This window comes from Eschscholzia californica, unplaced genomic scaffold (genome assembly GCF_041429995.1).
Source record: "Eschscholzia californica isolate CP2 unplaced genomic scaffold, dmEscCali1.0.p SCAF_4, whole genome shotgun sequence".
Classification (NCBI taxonomy): Eukaryota; Viridiplantae; Streptophyta; class Magnoliopsida; order Ranunculales; family Papaveraceae; genus Eschscholzia; species Eschscholzia californica.
Genome location: NW_028238461.1, coordinates 42,578,288 through 42,598,188, shown reverse-complemented (window position 1 = coordinate 42,598,188; position 19,901 = coordinate 42,578,288). Strand labels below are relative to the sequence as shown.

The following is a 19,901-nucleotide window of genomic DNA, read 5'->3' as shown; positions in this document are numbered from 1 at the left end:
TGACGATCAGATCTTCAAGACCACCGATCGGTTCCTTGGCTTCTACGCTGCGTTTCTATAATCAGGTTTGTGCTTCTTTCTTCACTTTGTTGTTGTGGTCGTCTGGAACCATTTTGGGTTGTCAACTTGCCAGTTTAGCCCTAATGCAGTGGTCATCATTATGTCTTCATTATTGCTTGCAAGTTAGAGCTGAAGATTGTCCCCAGTCTTTACACAGCTCTACCACATGAAGTAACACAGGGTTAACTCTTTTTTGTATTATTTGGCTGTGAAAAGGCGTCCATTCATCACTGCCTCGACTACATGGAAAGATTATAAAAGCGAGAACTTCTTCATCCGATATAAGTATGTTGCCCTTCAGATTGATAAAGTTCCGAAACTTTTGCACATCCCATGGGGAAGATTTGAATGCTATCCAAAAGGCCCATGGTACTATAGATTACAACTCGACCTTCTACCTTTCTCGAAGCTGGACTGTTCAAAGTGTTGCCCGGTATTAGGTTTTTGTCATATGAGAAGTTCCCAATTAAGCATTCTTTCTTTTTTCTCGTAGCCTCTAAAATTGAGAAAAGACAGACGGTGTTGGGGAGCCCTCTAAACCCACAAAACCCAGGACTAAATCTTTAGCCTCAAAGCCGAACAGTAGATCTGCTCCTTCCGCGCACAGGCCCGCTGCTTTAGATCTGTCACTTGATGCGGACATGCCTTCTGATTTTTCAGGTGGTTTCAAAGCATAACAAGTCTGAAATATCATTTCAAGAGTTGTTGATCTCCAATGTATCTCTCAGAAGAGCTCAGTCCATTATGAAGTCTGACAAATCTCGAATAAAAGTGGAATTGATGGGATATAACGACCTGTGCCTTACAGTACCATAATACCAAATACATGAGAAATCAATCAGAATCATGCCTTTGTTATAATTCAATCCTCAATGACTGCAAAAACAAGATTAATCGATTTTTATAACAATAATAAATCATAGCAAAAACCTGCAATGGAAATGAGAGAATCACAGTTCTCTCATCTAATCACACCATTGTGGCCTGCATGTACCTCCTTTCTACATTTACAAGCTCTTTACACTGACTCATCTGCAAAGTTGCTTATGCTACTCACAATTCAAAATACGAGTGACACCGTAGTTAATTTCATCCAAACAATCACGAAAAACGGGTAATCAGATAAACCCAAACAGCATCTCAACTAGTCCCTTCGACAAGTAGATGAAAAGGAGGTCCACGACAAAACACGGGTTCATCAGGAGAGATGGTTTTTGCACGAGCTCGTAGGATGTCGTTTGGATCATCAATTATTGCAGCAGCTAGCAGTGTGTATTCACCAGGTACCAGGAAATATAGGGAAAACGAATGCTTGATTTCTTCAAGAGGTGAAATTTCCACATTGATCCCACTCAAAACACCTTATACAAGAAGACGATATAAATATATCAATATCTCTAAATGAGATGTTAATAAATTCTACGAGCAAATCTAACAAAGACTTGGTAGGAAACATAAAGACAAGGTTTGAACAACTTTGTGAAGGCTGGGTATTCCAGATAACATTTCCGTGGGCCGTGGCCTTGGTTTTGTCCACTCTATTACCCTTTTTCTGGAAAAAGTATTGCTAGCTCTCCTATTATGCAGAAGTTGATTAGAAGAGGATAGCAGAAAACAATGAGCATAGGCACCACATGGTTATATAAAGCCGTAAAGGATAATATACGTCGAGCACGATTGGAGGACTGTAGAAGATAGAAAAAAATCGACTGAAAACACACTTCTAGATTTGTTTAACTAAAAGAAAATGTGTCGGAGCCATACCTGACCAAAGAACAGTTGCTTTGTCGCCCTCAATACAGTTCTCTCCAGCTACATCTCTACAAGTGATACTAAGGCTCATCTTTATCATCTCCCTAGTGTTGTTACGGACAAGGATTTCCAATGGAGTCATTTCATGTGCTAATAAAGAACCTTTTGAGATTGACGTGTTAAGTTGAAGAGGAGATTCTTTTGGGGAACCTTTATGTTCAGCCAGTACAGAGTCATTCTTAGCTAACCTGAATCCAAACGTTAACGGGTCTGGTAGTAGTATATCCATCACTGATGTCTGTAGTGCTTCTTGTATTGCATCCTTAATATTTAATTCTCCAGAATTGTTTCGTCCAGATTGCCATCTCACTTTAATTCTAGAAATCAAGTTTTTTATAGAAGCATTTAATTCCGCCTTCATATTCTTTTCTGAGAAACTTGAACTTCTACTATCAAACGGTTCACCTGAATGAGTCTCCTTTAAGAAGAAGGATCCATCAAGAACAGGAAGCTTAAAATGCTCCAGTGGAATTAATACCCTAGCAGAGTAATCCCTATCAATTCTAGTTTTAGGATAATCGAACTCAGCAATATCATGGTTAATAGAACTCAGGTTATCCTCTTTTTTTGTATCTTCCACCTGCACGGAGACGCTGATCTCGAATACTACATCTGTGGGATTTGATAACTCAAGTTCAAGCAGGCGAAGACCCCAACTTCCTCTGTATGGATCAATTTTTACCAAGCTATCAGTCACATTTCCATGAGGCTCATGTTCTTGCGTCAAATTATTCTCCAAGTAGATTGGTTTAGGAAGGGTTTCGCAAACATGTGCAGGAATTTCCATTGAAAGTAAGCGGGCCTTCACAGAAGACAAGCCTTGCAAGACAAAGATCTGCAATGGAACAACTAAACGTCTACCTGGGGGCACACCAGACCCATTTGATGAGGTTTCTCCAGGACATTCTAGTGGCCCTGACAAAAAACAGAAACACCTTCAAAATTTAATAACATGCCTAAGTTTAATAACGATTTAACATAATAAAGAGACTGCTATCCCAGAAACTAAAGTGATTCAATAACTACGTTGCGGCATTGCAAGATTATTTATGACGAGTAAAAAAACTAGAACAACGGAAAGATAAAGTACTCAATGACAAGTTATTTACAAGATTTTCTACTACAAAGGAAACCCAGTGTAATGGACAGATAAAATCCTTATAGTGGATGTTGGGTTTGAGCTTTATAAAATTGTTGTTAATAAGCCAACTTCATCTGTGATTCTGTATAACATGGAGACAACCGAAAAAGGCCAGCGTGGGATACTGCACTACAAAAATAATATTTTTCTGTCGTAGTTAATGGGTCCATATTTTTATTTTCAATTTGAACCAATCATTTTTGTATTAGACACAAAAGACATTAACCGAGAGTGGTAATTTATGATCCTAACACCTTTTGCAGAAGATTACATACAAATCTCTCATTGCTGGCTCGAGTATCTAAGAAGAAAATGTGATACAGTAAAAAGGAGTACCCTTCTGAGATAAGACTTCCATATCAATTTTGTGATACCCGAAACTGTTAGTTCAAAACCATCATATGCTTGACCAATTTCTTGAAAGATATCGCAAAGAGAACTGACGCTTTAATAAACAAATTTGGAGCTAAGAATAAGGCTATACAGGTATATCAGTTATGGTGGTAAGTCAACCTGCATAATGAATCACTAACGTGGGACTGCTTCCATCCCTTGCCGCTCTGCTTCCATAAGCATTCTTGCCAGCTGTATTTTCAGGATCCACCAGGCCTAGTTGAAAGGCTTTTATAGTCACAGGTAGTGTAACCTCCTCACCTGGCTTTATTGGTAGAGCTGACTTTATAGTTTCATGTGCAATAGAAATAACTGAATTTTGATTTTTGCCTGAGAGTGAAATATGTGCTTGTTCAACCGGAATGGATCCTGCGTTTGCAAGCCTTATCCACACATCACGAATTTCACCTTCATACAAGATGGCTGCACCATCACCTCCAACCACATGAGACACTAGCAACGGTAGAGGAGGAATCACAGCAATATTTGGAACTGACACATTTCTTAAAGTTGGCGAGCCACAACAACGGAAAGGGTCAGAAAGCACAAGTCCTTGTGTAGCTCCGAGAAGCAAGTTATCAACGTCCCTGAAAAGATGTTCAGTAATAACACCAAAGCAGTGGACAATGCATCCAGGAATGGACACTGGGCCCACCGATGTCGGTATCCCTGATAAGGTGATTACCTTTGCTGAATTGGGCGGAAGACTCACACTTATGGGGAAAGCATCAAAATTTCCTGAGTGAACTGAAAGATAAATGCTATTGACTACCAAGTCAAAGCCACAAGGATTTGCCAACTCAACCAAAACCTGTACTGGCTCCCCAATAATCCAAATGACCTCTTGCTTGCTCCTATCTCTCGGCTCTCCTTTGCTAAATGGCGTGTAAAGGAAAGGCCCCGAAGGAGCAGAACCCGCCCACCAATCTTCTCTTCCCGTACTGCGCTTTACTATATCCATTTGTGAAGGATGGAGAGGAAAAGAATGTAACCTGGAAGAAACAATATTAGTTTTTTCTCTCTTTATTCTTGTCTGAATATATTAATAAATACATAGTTGACAGTTAAACTATACCATTCTATCCGTTTTATGCTTCGTTCTTTCTTAGTGTTGTACTTACGAACTTTCCCTCTATTATTATATTGATTTACACAAAAAAGGAATAATTCCTAAGAAAGGAAGGGAGCTATGGAAAATCATCTGCCATGCAATCTTGTGGGTGATCTTAAAGGATGGAAACAGAGCTATCTTCAAGAATAAGGGAATTGTCCGACAAGCAATCAATCTCAGTACACAGGCGACAGTGTTAAACTGGAACAGACAAATGCTTTCGGCTAAGAACCTATCCTTCTTGAGTCTCCCAACTGGTAAACAATCATTCTCAGTATACAGTATAATGTAACCTGTTGGTTTTTCTATGCAGACTTTTTTCATTACAATTGGGGTCCACCTTTTATAGGACTCTAATCTTCTTTGTAATTTCTTCTGTTTAATTAAATCAAATAGTTAACAGAAGTAATAATTGAACTATGCCATTCCAATGATATCTCATATTCTAATATTAAATTCAAGAAGGCACCAGTTATTGCATTATCCAAGCGAGTTGCCTCCAGGTTTAAAACATCTTTTTTATTCATCCACTGGTGACGCCCATGTAAGCATGGTGGATTCAGCAGGTTTAACAAAGAATATGATTTTATGGAAGTTTCAATATCAAAGGCCAACACTGGGAAAGGTAGCGCTTCAACTTCCAATTACCAAGTATTTCAGATTAGTCTGAGTTTTCTAGATAACCTTGTTTTTGTTTCCCTTTTCGTTCTTCCTTCAATATCAAAGGCCAACACTGGGAAAGGTAGCACTTCAACTTCCAATTACCAAGTATTTCAGATTAGTCTGAGTTTTCTAGATAACCTTGTTTTTGTTTCCCTTTTCGTTCTTCCTTCAAGAAATTCTCTGGAGTTGTTTGGATGGTCAACATCAGCCACTTTTGTGAAATATAATGATCTCGGCCAATGATTGATTTCATTGGCAATGCTGACCTCTTCCAGCGAACACTTGTGAGGGTAGAGAATTCTTTGTATAGGTGGGCGAGAAAAAGAGTAGAAATTGGTGAAAAATTATAAGAGAAATTCTACTTCTTCTCATTGGCCCAACTCTGAATGAAAGGAATGTGATAACAAGACTTTGCTTGAAATGTAATCCAGGAAAAGTATGTTAGAGAACAGTTAGAATAAATGCACATGCATATGTATGTGTATCTAGGGAGAGACAAATTAAGTAAAATATTCGCTACCTGCCATATATTAGGATTGATTAATGTCAAATTCCTCAGTAACAAAAATTATTTCAAGAACCTAATTCAAACGTCTCCACTAATGAAATAGTAGGTACCCCATAAAAGAAGGAAAATCTGATAGTGCTTTAAAATAAGAAATTAACGAACGAAAAGATACCTTATGAAAGGTAGTGCAGGATCAGCACAGCGAGTTCCTGAAGGGAGCCTCTCTGCGGAATTGGCAAGGGCATTTGCGAGCCCACTTTGCCCAGCAGGCGTTATGAGAGGGTAATAAGATCTGAGCAAACGAGCTGCGGCACTCCATGCAGCAAGAGGATCTCCAGCACGAATAGAAGAAAGAAGTATCTCCCTCAGTACAACCATCTGCAATGTACTCCATTGTGACTCAAACAACGAGACCACGGACTGCTGGTTCATTTTTCCACTGTCAACATGATTCAATCTGATTCCCTTCCATTAAGAAGACAAACAGAATCAATCAATTCCCGAACACGCAATTTAAATTCTGAGAATCACTATGAATAATAAAACCCATTAAGTGTAACCATTTCAATCTCATTTAACCTCAGCTAAAACAAAACTTGAAAGCTTGATCAGAATTTATAAATGTAGGGTAAGTCAAACAATCTACTCCAATCTTAGTAGGAGTATAAAGGGCCAGGCTCCCTAATAAGTAATAACTTGCTATATCTTTTTGTTGTGGGACTGGTACTATCCGCAATGTAAAGGAATAACACATAACACATGCAGTTAGCCTATTCTGTAAGTTTCTTTTTGAATGAGAGAAAGGATGTTATATTCACATACGCAAAATGTACATATTGGAACCACTTGCAGTTCATGATACCAAAATAAAGGAGAAACTACATCGTTGAAATTTGCGAAGATAGCCACCCAACAATTTTGAAGTCCCCAAACGTGATTGAACCTGCCCAATTTATTTTTACCTAATTTATGCCGAAGTGACCGAAATCAATTACAACCTTCAAAAGTCGCCTATCTTGTAAGTTAATAACAGATCTGTCAATGGATAATATAGCTTCAAAGTAATCGTTCCCATACAGTAAATTACGTCAAAACTGCAGTTGGAAACATGATGCCAGAAGTACATAACAAGAAGGGTTTCTCAGTGGAACTCACATTGGTGTTAGGCAGAGACTTTGAGCTGGTTGCCCTACTCTCAACGCGATATGCCTTTGTTGTCATTGCCAAAACTTGCATTGCACTGATAGCAGCCAAGGAATCATCTTGTTGCAAATACAACTGAGCAACCTGTCGTGAAAAGAACGCAGCTTTCCGCTGATAACCAAGAGTCCCAAAAAGACGAGCTATCTCAACATATAATATTAACCGGTCATTGTTATCAATCAACGAACTTGCACCATCTGCAGCAGTCATCAACAACTCAACCACCTCCTTAGCCAGCTCCCGTCTGGTCCAAACCACAATAGCAACCAACACTTTTTTATTAAATCGGAACTAATTTATGCTTCGACCTAAAAGTCACTAAGGGATATAATGGAACTAATCCAAACTTATGTTTCTGGTAATTCGTACAAATGAAACAACAAGAAGAAAACATTTCAGGATTCATAATCAGATACTATTGCCATCCCAAAGAGGAATTATTCTTTGTTAAACCTCAGTGGAGAAAAGATTGGAAATAGGCTTCTGCTTTGATTGAATCCTTAACGGATGGGCGCGAGATACAAATCTTACCAGCCTGGCTAACTCACTTAAGTGTTAATACTATGGTCTGAAACTATTAATCGCTGACCTAGGATATAGCCTGGGTAGTCTTCACAGATTTCCGCACATGGAAAGAAGAAAAGTTAGCAATTATTCTTATTAATATTCTTCGGAATGAACTCCTGAGCATGAATCAAAGTAGGGCATCCTACCTAAACAAGATAGTCAGACCATATCACTATACCACCAGATAGTAATTATTGATCAAGATATAAATGGTGGAAACTACTAAATTAGCTGCCCTAGTTTAGATCTCAAATAATTAGAAAGAATTTCATTATGTAGAATTAGTTGGACAAGAAATTCATCCATAAGATTTTACCTGCAAAGAAATCTGACCAATTTGAGAGTAGCCTCGAGTTCAAAGGTCAGGGTTGAAACCCTGCAGACGAATAAAAATAGGCATATTGCCAAGTCGTTAGAAAATAATCATTCAAAATCTTGAAAGAGACAGTGTCAGAAAATATAAGAAAATTGGCATAGAAACCCCAAACAAGATAAAACCACAAGTAAATTTGTCTGCTTTCTTCTTTAAAATGCATATCCATATTAGATAAGCAAACATGCATTAATTTGCCGCTAGCATAAAGAAGTGATCATCATCATCACCATCAAAACCATAGTCTGCTCGGGACCCACTTATACAAGTAACGTAAAAGTGATTTAAGTGCCGAAGTTGACGATGCAAAATGTTTATAAACCCCAGATGTCTCGTTAAAGTACGGCACTTCGAGTTGGGCATATGAAATTCAACTCAGAATTTGCTGCTTTTCTGCAGTAGTTGACAGCTCTTTAATTACAACAATCTAGGCGATGGCCAATGAGGCAATGACGACATGCCCACACAAAAATGAATAGGATTAAAAGTTTTAAAACAGTGTAAAACAGTGGGGGAGTAATATGACCTGATGCACTAACCCACATGTACAAATATAAATTAGGACCCACAGAGTTGGTTTTATGTTTAATGAATGCTAACTGTGAACACTTATTTTTCGTCAATTTGAACCTATTGATAAAATCTTGCAAATTATCATGAAATAAAAAGAGCCAGGAAACTCACATCTGTACAATGAAGAACAGCAAATAAAAGTTAAGACCATACCTTAAAGCATTGTCTTGCATAAATGACTTTCTGTAATGCACGATGACAGTATTATATCGATATTTCACCTCCTCCTCTAGAACTGGATCCTTTTTACCCATTCTGTCCATCTGATAATATTCGAGGAATAAAGCAGAGAAGAATCATAAAACATGAAGATTAAAACCTAAATTGATAATTCAACAAGAAAAATAAATTCAAGAAGAGATAGATGTGTATGCAACTAACATTTTAAGCCAGATGCAACAGGTCAGATTGCCCACCAAATACGAGTAAATCAGAGTGATATAGCATGATATCACATAAACACTTGTGCTAGAACTTTATAAGTATCCGACATAAGTGTAGCTCGCGTAACAATTAGACTGACACTTTTAATTGTATTAATGAGGAAATGGAAACATTGGAAGCTATCCATGATTGGTGTGAAATCGACCACCTAAAGCGTCATTCCGTAGTCCATTATCAGTAACGAACATGGCCATGGCCAAGGATAACAGCTATACAGTACTTGCTCCTCAACTTTGTGGTAAGCCTTCTTATTCCGATCTGGACTAATTGTTCTGGTCAGTACTCAGCTAAATAACGTGGGCATCGTATCAGGCTCGAGGTGGCTCCAAGAGCTAAGCACTATAAGAAGAGTTTAGGTTATTCACCAAAAGGAAAATTCTCTAAGAAAGGGATCTCTTCAGATTATAGGAATTAGAAAGCGTTCACAGTAGATTTGCGAGATACTGGAATTCAAGTCACTGACACTATTTTTCATCCGAATTATTCTCAAAGAGCAAGAGACGCCGATTCTCTACAAGCTGAGTTTTTTGAAATGCAACCAACATCATAGGAAAAAAAGCTGACGAGTGACGAAGACGGAAGACAACAATTTAGAGTACTTGGTTTGGTTGCATAAGGTTTTGACATTGAGCTAATGAATGTTTAGTAAATGAGTTGAGTGGATTCCTTGCAAGCCAATCGTCTCAACTCTGAACCATTTTGAGAGTACATTGCTACAGTAGCTGAAGGGCTGTCACCAATTTAAACAGTTTTAAATTTTCAAATATGTAAGGCTACAGTTTTGGAATTGATGAGGATAGTGCACTTCTAATGCTAAATTAGGACAAGTAATCAACTAACTTTGCGCATACAAATACTTCTTTTCAAGAGAGGTAGAAGTTCTACGTGTTCGTGTTTGGAAACGAAGTCCATTAACACAATTTGATAGTAATATTGTGAGAGAGGTTCATCAGATTGCTTCCACTTATATAAACTATACCAAGTATCAGTTCTAAAGTATCTTAGTAGAGCATAGAGTGTTAGATAACAGAAGATCCTTTAACCCGAAGTCAATCTATCCTTAATAATTGGTGTTACGCTATTTTCTTAGAGGATCAACTTACATCACTCCGACCATCCATTAGACTGCCAGATTAGATCGTACCAATCACTCTAGCAAGAATATTAAGTATTCTATATAGTCACATGGACAAATATGATACAGCTCTTGCACAAGTAGCAACCCCACTAACACACACTCTAGGATATATCCTCCCAATAGATAAGGTAGATTTTAAGTTAAATCTTTTTAGCCAAACAAAGGTAGCATACCAGTAAGGCGCACACACTTCCCTCCAGAGCCCCAGCATACCAGAAGTAATCCCCTGTCAAGCGTGCAAGTTCTATAGCTGTAGAATAATGAGCATTGGCATCAACAGGTGACCCAGCCAATAAGCAATAATCTCCTATAGTCTTCTGTGCCCGACCTAACCTTCTTTTCTTGGCCTTGATTACCTGCGCTTTCTGATGAAATTAGATCACCTTTACAATGCCCACCATAATCACAGATGTTCCATCTGCAAAATAGTCAAGAAAAAAATAGATGTACCTCCTCTGAGCTAAGACTGACTTGAGAATCTAAAGGGGTCTTCAAAATGGTTCCAGCTGATTCGGCACGAAGAACCCATTTCTCAAATTCCATCAACAATGAGGCAGCAATGTCTTGAACCATAGTTTGCAAGTGGAATTCTTGAGTTTGCTGATCTGAAGGTGGGAATAATATCAAATTGTTTCCTTTTTTAGCTCCATATTCTAGCTGTATAAAGAATAACTTATAAGTAGTCTCTAAATTAAAATACTAAAGCAGTTCTGAAATGAAACCCTAGAAAAAGGGTTAAACTAAAATCATGTCTTCTTCATTAAATGGGAGAGAGAAGCAAAATACCTGAGAATCGCAAGGGGAGAAGGCAAAGCAGCGCTCAACGAGAGCTGAAGTATAAGACTTGCAAGTAGCAGAGAATTGATTGACAACGAGATCAAGATCAGGAGAGGAAGGGCAGTGACAGAGACCAATAACAGCTAAGATCTTACGATGAGACTGAAAATCTTCCCAAGGAGAACCATTTCCTCCACTGCTTCCACTTCCTCCACCACCACCGCCGATAATGAATTTGAATCGAAGATTGCCGGAATCCCATGGTTGATGAGAAAAGGGGCTTTTTTGATGCTCAGTATAGAATGAACTAATGGCTGAGAGTTCGACTCTGCTATGACGACCTAACATAGAAATGTATTCTCTCAGCTCTGATTGAGGGATCTGTCCGATTGGTACCACTGCAATTCTGATCATACATCCACTCTCTATGCTCACATCCGGCTCCATTTCTTCTTCTTCTTCTTCTTCTTCTTCTGGTAGTAGTGGATTGGTAAATAGAAAGTTACTCTTAGATTACTATATTCATTGATCTAAATAGATATTGAAATCGTCGGTGAGCAATTGTGATTAAATGCTCGTGAAAGTTAAGATCTTCAAATGGATCGAAGTTCATTCCCTTTCTCTCTCTAAAACCCTAGGTTTAAATTGTTAACTATACAAGAACTACTTCAAATCACAGTTATGAAGAAATTATACTGGTTTCAAGAAATCAAAAGATCAAACCACTATATCTATTTAGAATTCTTACTTTCTCTCTCTAGAATCCTTCCCATCCTCCGCTCGCACAGCCAAAGACTACAGAACTATCTGATCTCTCTCTCTCTCTCTCTCTAGATCTCTGATCTTCTTCTTCTGCGTCCAGACTCGGGAGTCAGAAAGATGAACTTGCAATTAGCCTGTAAGAAACTATATGGGCACTACTACCGAAATGACAAAACCCAAAATAGTTTTGAAGACAAAAGAGTTTGGGAGCGTCTATAGGCGCCCCCTTTTACTCTTGGCCCATTCTCAATTTTTTAGTGTCTCCACGCGTTGAGGCAATCTGAGGGCAGTCGTACTGGACCTACTCCGCGTTGGGTTTGAAAAACATGGACTAGGTCCAGTCCGAGTGCCCTCGAACTGCATTTGGAGACTTAGGGGAGTACTAAGAGAGGGACGTGCTAAGAGCAAAAAAAAAAAAAAAATGGGGTGTCTATAGAATTTATTTGTGTTTTAACGTTTTTTTTTTTCTTACCAATCTTTTTAACCATCACCGTGGAAAACCATTACAACGACCATTCACTTTTTTTTTTCTTTTGTTCTCTTCTATCTCACCTGTAATATTGTCAATAAACGTCCACCTGTCGTTGACTAGGGTTCTCTTTTGTCGGGGTTCTTCTCAACGAAGGGGAATAACCCCAAACGCAACCCCTGTAGAGGGAGTAATAGAGAAAAAGGAGGAGAAAGAGAGACATGGGAGGAGGATGAGAAGAAGATGGTGATGGTTTCGTGGTGATGGTGAAGTAAAAAATATAGATGGAGAGAGAAAAGAGAAACGCTTCTGTTACAAGAAGAAGAAAATGGGGAGCTTTTAAAATGTCCACATGTCAATAAAAATAAATCTAAAATGTCCACTTTTATGTGCGCATAGCATATCGAAAAAGGTAGCGACTTTATGGAATAAAAACAATTCTCCGAGGAATAAATATTGACTCATGGGCATATTTTTTTTAGTCTAAAAATTGACTTGATCAAACATTGTCCCTTAATCTTCATCTTCTTTCGCCTTATCTCCCTCTCTCTCTATCTATTTCTCTATCTCTCTCTCCCACTGTCTCACACCATCTCTCTCTTATTCTCTTCTTCTCTTAGTCTCTATCTCTCGATTCCTCATTGTCTATTTCTTACTATCTTTCTCTATTGCTCTCACTATCTATGTCTCTCGGTCTCTCACTGTTTCTCTCTAAATCTCTCGGTGTTTCTCAATCGGTTTATCATTGTTTATCTCTCTTATATAGTCACCGTTCCGACAAAAGAAGTGTTCCCTTCGTCGAAACCTTACATCGGGGAGGGTTTCTGGTGAGACCCTCCTCGAAGATTTGTGGCCACAAAACGTTTCGTGGCTACAACATATTTTCTGGCTACAAAATGTTTCGTGGCCACGCACTCTGTGATTTCTACAGAGAGATCTATACAGACCTAGAGAGGGTGAGACTGCGAGAAAGAGAGAAATGTATACAACGAGAGAAATAATGAGAGTGGTCTAAAATGAACGACAGAGAGATAGTCAGTGAGAGCGATAAAGAGACAGAGGGAAAGAAAGATAGAGAGGGAAAACGGAAGCAACAAGAGAGAGAAAGAGAGTGTAACAGTGAGTTAGAGAGGAAAAGAGTGGAAATAGAAGTGGTGGTCGGAATGGTGGTGGTCGAAACGGTAGTGGTGTGAAGTTGTGGTGGTGAAGGTGATAAAGAAGACGAAGATTAGGGGGCAATGTTTGATCAAGTGAGTTTCTGGACTAAAATAAAATATACCCCCGAGAATGTGCAGATAACATAGATTCCCTAGAGAATTTATTCCCCGGAGATTATTCTTTAATCCCCAAAGCCGCTTCCTAAAAAATTCATTGCGTTCCTCTAAAATATTTGTCCCCAGAACGATTTTGTGTCCAAGAGCACTTACCATTCTATATGAATACATTTGATCAGTGTTTTGTAGTGGTGTCAAATTGGTCGGAACGGTGCTTGACATGTAAAGTCCACCTCTTGCGGACCACGATCAGACTAGTCTGAGCCAACTAATTAAACAGACAAGATCGATTCCGGATGATCCGTGAACTCGAGATGTAGGCTGAGATGGGGCCAAACCTATCGATTGACATGCCAGGCTCGGCCTATGGAACTTCTTTTTAAGTTTTTATGTATTTGACCACATTTTACAAACTTTTAAAATTTTGGAAAAGCAGCATGTTAATGTTACGCTAGTATTACAACAATCTATATAATAAGAGAGGAGGGTATCTTTCCCCTCCTCCTAATGGTCTAGATTTGTCCTCACAAATATATAAAATACAGTCCAGTTTTAATTCCTCAAAATTTAGTGGTCCAAATTTGAACAGATGATCCAACAACTTTAAATGAAAGAGGGGAAAAAAGTATCTTTTAAAAGTTGTCTTTTTTTCATACCCCTATTCACCTATCTGATTATTATCATTTCCCTCTTGCGTAACATCTCTCCCTCCCATTTTCTCTCACTCGCAGGTGCTCCCTTTTCCTCTAATTTTTAGGGCTCAAAACCGAACCACTACGGCATATATGTTTTTCTCTCTAACTCTTTTTCATCTTAGGGTTTTGTTTAGATGTGATTAGGATTTTGTTTGGATGTGATTCGGGTTTTTCATCTTTTTGTTATTTGATCTATTTTAGGGTTTCTTTCATACATTTTAGGGCGTCTGTAGTACATTTCTTAACAACCTCAATTGAATTGTTGAATGGTTATATACTAGAATCAGTGGTGATCTTTTTGCATATTATTCATTAACAACCTCAATTGAAGTGTTAGAGGGTTAAAAGGATAACACTCTCTACTATAGTATCAAACACTTGATACCAGAATCTGTAGTGATCTTTTTGCATATCATAAATAGTACGTTCATGGTGTTCTTAATAGATGAATTCGTATGCACAGAGTCTTTATAAAATGCCAATGGTTTTCTTGGGTAAATGAATTGTGTTGTTAAAGGGTTAAAAGGATAACACTCAATTGAAGTGTTAAAGAGTTAAAAGGATAACACTCTCTACTAGAGTATCAAACACTTGATACCAGAATCAGTAGTGATCTTTTTGCATATTATAAATAGTACGTTCATGGTTCTTGCAGAGTGGATACATATATTACTGCTCTTCTCTGCATTGGGGGTATAAAGGTAAGGTTCTTCTAGAGTTGTTTTCTTAATAGACGAATTCACATGCACAAAGTCTCTATAAAATTCCCATGGTTTTCTTGGGTGGACGAATTTTGTTAAATTTCCATGTAGGTTAAATAAATATGTATTCATCAAAATAAATCAACAAAATCTTGTGAGGAAGGAGAAATTAAATAAATCAATAGGTTAGCAACACAGTTCGTCCACCCAAGAAAACCATTGGCATTTATAGAGATCTTGTGCATATGAATTCATCTAATAAGAAAACAACTCTAACAGAACCTTACCTTTTTACCCCAATGCAGAGAAGCAACAAAAATATATGTATCTACTCCGGAAGAACCATGAATTTACTATTTATAATATGCAAAAAGATCACCACTGACTCTGGTATCAAGTGTTTGATACTCTAGTAGAAAGTGTTATCCTTTTAACTCTTCAACACTTCAATTGAGATTGCCAATGAATAATATGCAAAAAAATCACCACTGATTTTAGTATCAAGTGTTTGATACTCTAATAGAAAATGTTATCCTTTTACCCCTTCAACATTTCAATTGAAGTTGTTAAGGAATGTACTACAACAATCCTAAAATGTATGAAAGAAACCCTAAAATAGATCAAATAACAAGATGAGAAACCCTAATCACATCCAAACAAAACCATAATCACATCTAACCAAAAGTTTAAAATGAAAAAGAGTTAGAGAAAAAAATGTATCTACCGCAGTGCTTCGATTTTGAGCCCTAAAAATTAGAGGAAGAGGGATCCCCTGTGAGAAAATGGTAGGGTGAGCTGCTAATCAAGAGATGGATGAAGAGGTAAAGAGAATGGGAGGGAGATATGTTACGCAAGAGGGAAATGAGAAGAACCACATAGCTGCAAAAGGGGCATTAAGAAAAGACATCTTTTCAAAGATGCTCTTTTTTTCTCTTTCATTTAAAATCGTTAGATCATCTGTTCTTCACATCTGGACCACTAAACTTTGAGGAATTAAATCTGAACAGTGTTTTATATATGGTGACCAATACATGGACAACCCAAATTTCTATGTGGACAACTGATATTGGGTGTACGACCAAAATTCTTAACGTGGACAACCATCCTACTTTCATTCTTATGTGGACAACCATCCTACTTTCTCTTTCTAGAAATTCTTTGAAATTAAAGAGACGAACTGAAGATGATGTTGGTTCCGGTGGTGTTGAGGGTCATTTTTCCGGTGGGTTTTGAAATCATATTGATGAGAAATAATTCATGATAGTTAGAGAGAGAAATCATTCATGATAGTTAGAAAGAGAGGAAATCAAAGATAGAAAATTGGAGAATGATGGAACGTTCAATAGGATTTATGACGGTTTTTGCTGTATCCGGAAGCGTGGTTTTGGTTGCTCTTTAAATTCATAAACAAACTTCTCTCTAGTTTTATGAAGAAAGTTGAATTGGAATTCGGTGGTAAAATTCAGTTCTTTTCCATTAAACCACCATTTAATGGAAAAGAATCAATTAGCTTTGAATATATATATATGGAGAAAGACATGGGTGATATATATCGGGGAGCAGCTAATGGACCGGACCGACTGGTTTTGGTGTTTTGATTGGTTGACAACAAACCCTAATTTGGACAAGGAATCATTTTATATCATAATTTGAAAATAGGGAGATTTGAAGATGATGATCATATGAGTTTTTGTGATGTGCATTTTGTGATTGATCAACTAGGTGGTGATGAAGATGATGATGATGATCCATATTGATAACTATTAAGATTTTATCATCAAAGAATCGCTGCCTTTCATCGACGACCTAAATCTTATCATAGAAAATGGCCGTCAACACCACCGGAACCAACATCATCTTCAGTTTGTCTCTCGAATTTCAAAGAATTTCTAGAGAGAGAATGATGGTTGTCCACATAAGAATGAAAGTAGGATGATTGTCCACGTAAGAATTTTGGTTGTACACCCAACATCGGTTGTCCACATAAAAATTTGGGTTGTCCATGTATTGGTCACCTTATATATTTGTGAGGACAAATCTGGACTATTGGGAGGAGGAGAAAAATACCTTCATCCCTTATTATATAGATATGTTTCTCCAAAGTGTATATCGAAAATCAGTTAGTTAAATTATACCAAGTTCGAAGTTCTAATGAACTCCTAGGAAATGTATTAGTATGACTAGTAGTTGTCAAGGGTGGTTAAGGGTTCCAACTGAAGTACTATAAACAGGGGAACTCCCTGACATGTAAATCTAAAACTGAATATTCTTATAATCAAGCTAATATCAAGTTCATTTTCCAGTAAAAGTTTTTTCACTCTTTCCCTTTATTTCATCTCAAGAAATCAAGGCCAGATGGTGTTTGGAGTAATATGAAGTTCTACATTTAATCTACTCTTAGGAATATGTTTGCAGTCAAATTCTACATTCGATCTAGTACGAATATGTTTTTTTGAATTGATCTAGTACGAATATGTTTGCATTAAGTCATTCATTGGGAAGTTTTTTGTTGTATATTTTGATGGTATTCTAATCTACAATCCATCTAAAGAATCACATTTACTACGTGCAATGTTAGTTCTGGATACATTAGGTCAAGGAAACCCTATGTTAACTTCAAGGAAGTGTGAGTTTCTCACTAACTCATTATTGTTTTTAGGTTGTGTAGTAAGTTCAAGTTGGATTAAGATGGATGAGAGTAAAATTGAAGCAATCAAGAATTGGTCAATACCAACTTAAACACAAGAAGCAAGCAACTTCAAGGGTTAGCAACATTCTACGGGTGCTTTATCAAGAATTTCAACACCATTGTTGCTTCATTTATTGATTGTATTAAACATTTAAACGGCAGCTTATCAATACGAATCAGATAAAGTTATTAGATATCCGATAAACTTATTAAAAAAATTTGAAATATAGCTTTTTAAATAATATTTTTCAATTTCCAATGTTTTCTGATATTTGATTGCTAGTTCTTGAATGTAAAAATATGTATATATTTTGAATATAAACGTAACATCTACTTAAAATAATAAAGAAAAATACAGTTCAAAAGAACTAGCAGTAAAATATCAGATAATTACCGGATCGTATACAATCATATGCGTATAAGAATCATATAAGAATTTATCAAATAATTACTATCATCTTTCAACAAAAAAAAGAAAATAATTACTATCGTATACGGATTCGGATGATTCTCTCTTTATCGAATACTAACTCAAATTGGATCGAATGCCCATTGACAGACTTGGATTGTATGAGGAAAGATAAGTTTGAACAATTGAACGGAATGAAGATGCTGAGAAAAGGATATAAAAGACAAGTTGTGTTCAACAAAAACAACACGTTGAGACATATAAACAGTACCTAATACGGATCAAGTCAGCAATAACCCTTATGATTGAAGCTATACTAGCACTAAGGCATTTTACAGAAGTTAAACGTCACGCTGCGAAATGGATTAGTGTTCAATAGGCAACGATTGAACATAACATTATGTATTCAACAAACTAGGGCATTAATTCAAATATGACAAAATCGGAAGCCTCCATGAGCAACAAAACAAAGTCCTTCTGGTGGGGAAAATTCAAAGGCATCTGTACCAAAGTCGTCATACATCTGCCTTCCTAAAAAGCTAGGAGGGCAAGGTACTCATCACCCTCATCTTGACAATGAGACCCTCCTAAGCAAGCTAGCCTGGAGACTTAAGTCTGACCCCGACGCTATGTGGGTAAAGTTTCTTAAAGTTAAATATTTTCCTCAGACTGAATCCCCGGGTCCAGCCAAATCCCATCATTCATGGAACTGGAAGGTAATCAGAAAACACTATGATCTTATTGAAAATCACATCACACGGGAGGTTCACTCGGGAGAAAAAATTAATATATGGAAAGATATTTGGATCCCAGGTGTAAACCAACATCTTCAGAATACAAATAATTCAGCGCTGACTAAAGTTTCTGAACTTATAAATGATAACAGATGGGATGACAACATTCTTAGTCATTCCTTCCCTGATAACATTAGTAACCTTATTAAAGCTATCCCATTCAATCCGATGGTACAGATAAAATGAAATGGAATCTAACACAATCAGGAAACCATTCTGTCAGATCCATGTATCAGCACTTGAGTTCCGTCACCCAGTCTACTCCTCCTGAGGAAGTAAATTGGAATTTTATATGGTCAATACCCACCGTCCCTCGCATTCAGCTTTTCATATGGAAAATTTGCACTAAAGCGCTACCAGTTCGACAATGCATAGGTAAGTATATTGGTAATATTTTTAATTGTCCTAACTGTTCTGACACAGAATCTATTGAACATTCTCTTTTGTATTGCACCCTAGGGAAAAACATATGGTTTCACTTTAATATTTTCTCGACAAATATTCCTTCTCTTTCGGAATGGATTCTGTCTTGGCAAAACTCAGATCAAATTAGTTGTACCGCAGATAATATTCATTTCGTCACAATTTTATGATATATATGGAAAACCAGGTGTGATCACTGCTTTCAACAAACCTTATACAATGTTAATACCATTTTAGATCTCATTAAAACATTTCCAAAGGTAAGTAATGCTCAGGTAAAACCCTCCCCTGCGACTATAGTCAAGTGGCAACCTCTTCTCCATCCTTTCATTAAAATTAATGTTGATGCATCTTTTGTCAATGTGGAACAGATTATAGGTACCAGTTTTATTGTTCATGATTGTCAATCCAAATTTGTCTTTGTTAATGTGAAAATTGCTAGAGCAAGAAACAGTGAGGAAAGTGAGGCTTTAGCCATTCTCAAAGTCTTATTTGGGCGAAAGATAATAATCACATGCAGGTCATTATTGAAAGCAACAATATCAACCTGATAAAACACCTGAATAACCCCCGTTATCAAGTGCAATGGAAATCTTTGGTGCATATTCGTGGAATAAGAAACTTGAAGCGTGAGCTTCAGCAGGTGAAATTCAGTCATATCAAAAGAACATCGAATTCTCAAGCGGATAAATTAGCTAAATGAGCTCGCAGAAAGGAAAGATCTAGAGAGTGGACTTGTATTTCATATTTTTTTTGTCAATGTATAGTAATGCTACCCTGAATTCTTAGTTGTTTAATATATCAATCCTTAACAAAAAAAAAGCAACAAAACAACCAAACTAACACCAATGGTAGCCCCCGGAAGAATACAAAGATAAATTTTGATGTATCATTTATTGAATTAGAATAGAATTCCAACGAC

At 37.2% G+C, this 19,901-nt stretch overlaps 1 protein-coding gene across 1 annotated transcript; it reads right to left on the bottom strand.

Moving 5' to 3' along the window:
- Window positions 1-894: 894 nt before the first annotated feature.
- On the bottom strand, window positions 895-11,617 carry TRS120 (transport protein TRS120). Its single transcript, XM_086632522.1, has 11 exons — window positions 11,512-11,617; window positions 10,773-11,233; window positions 10,437-10,643; window positions 10,160-10,342; window positions 8,558-8,667; window positions 7,775-7,834; window positions 6,844-7,135; window positions 5,861-6,153; window positions 3,527-4,398; window positions 1,825-2,787; window positions 895-1,421 (listed from the first exon to the last, which is right to left on the bottom strand). The coding sequence occupies exons 1-11, from the start codon at window positions 11,534-11,536 to the stop codon at window positions 1,201-1,203; spliced, it is 3,687 nt and encodes a 1,228-aa protein (XP_086488648.1). The 5' UTR covers window positions 11,537-11,617; the 3' UTR covers window positions 895-1,200.
- Between the last annotated feature and the right edge of the window lie 8,284 nt (window positions 11,618-19,901).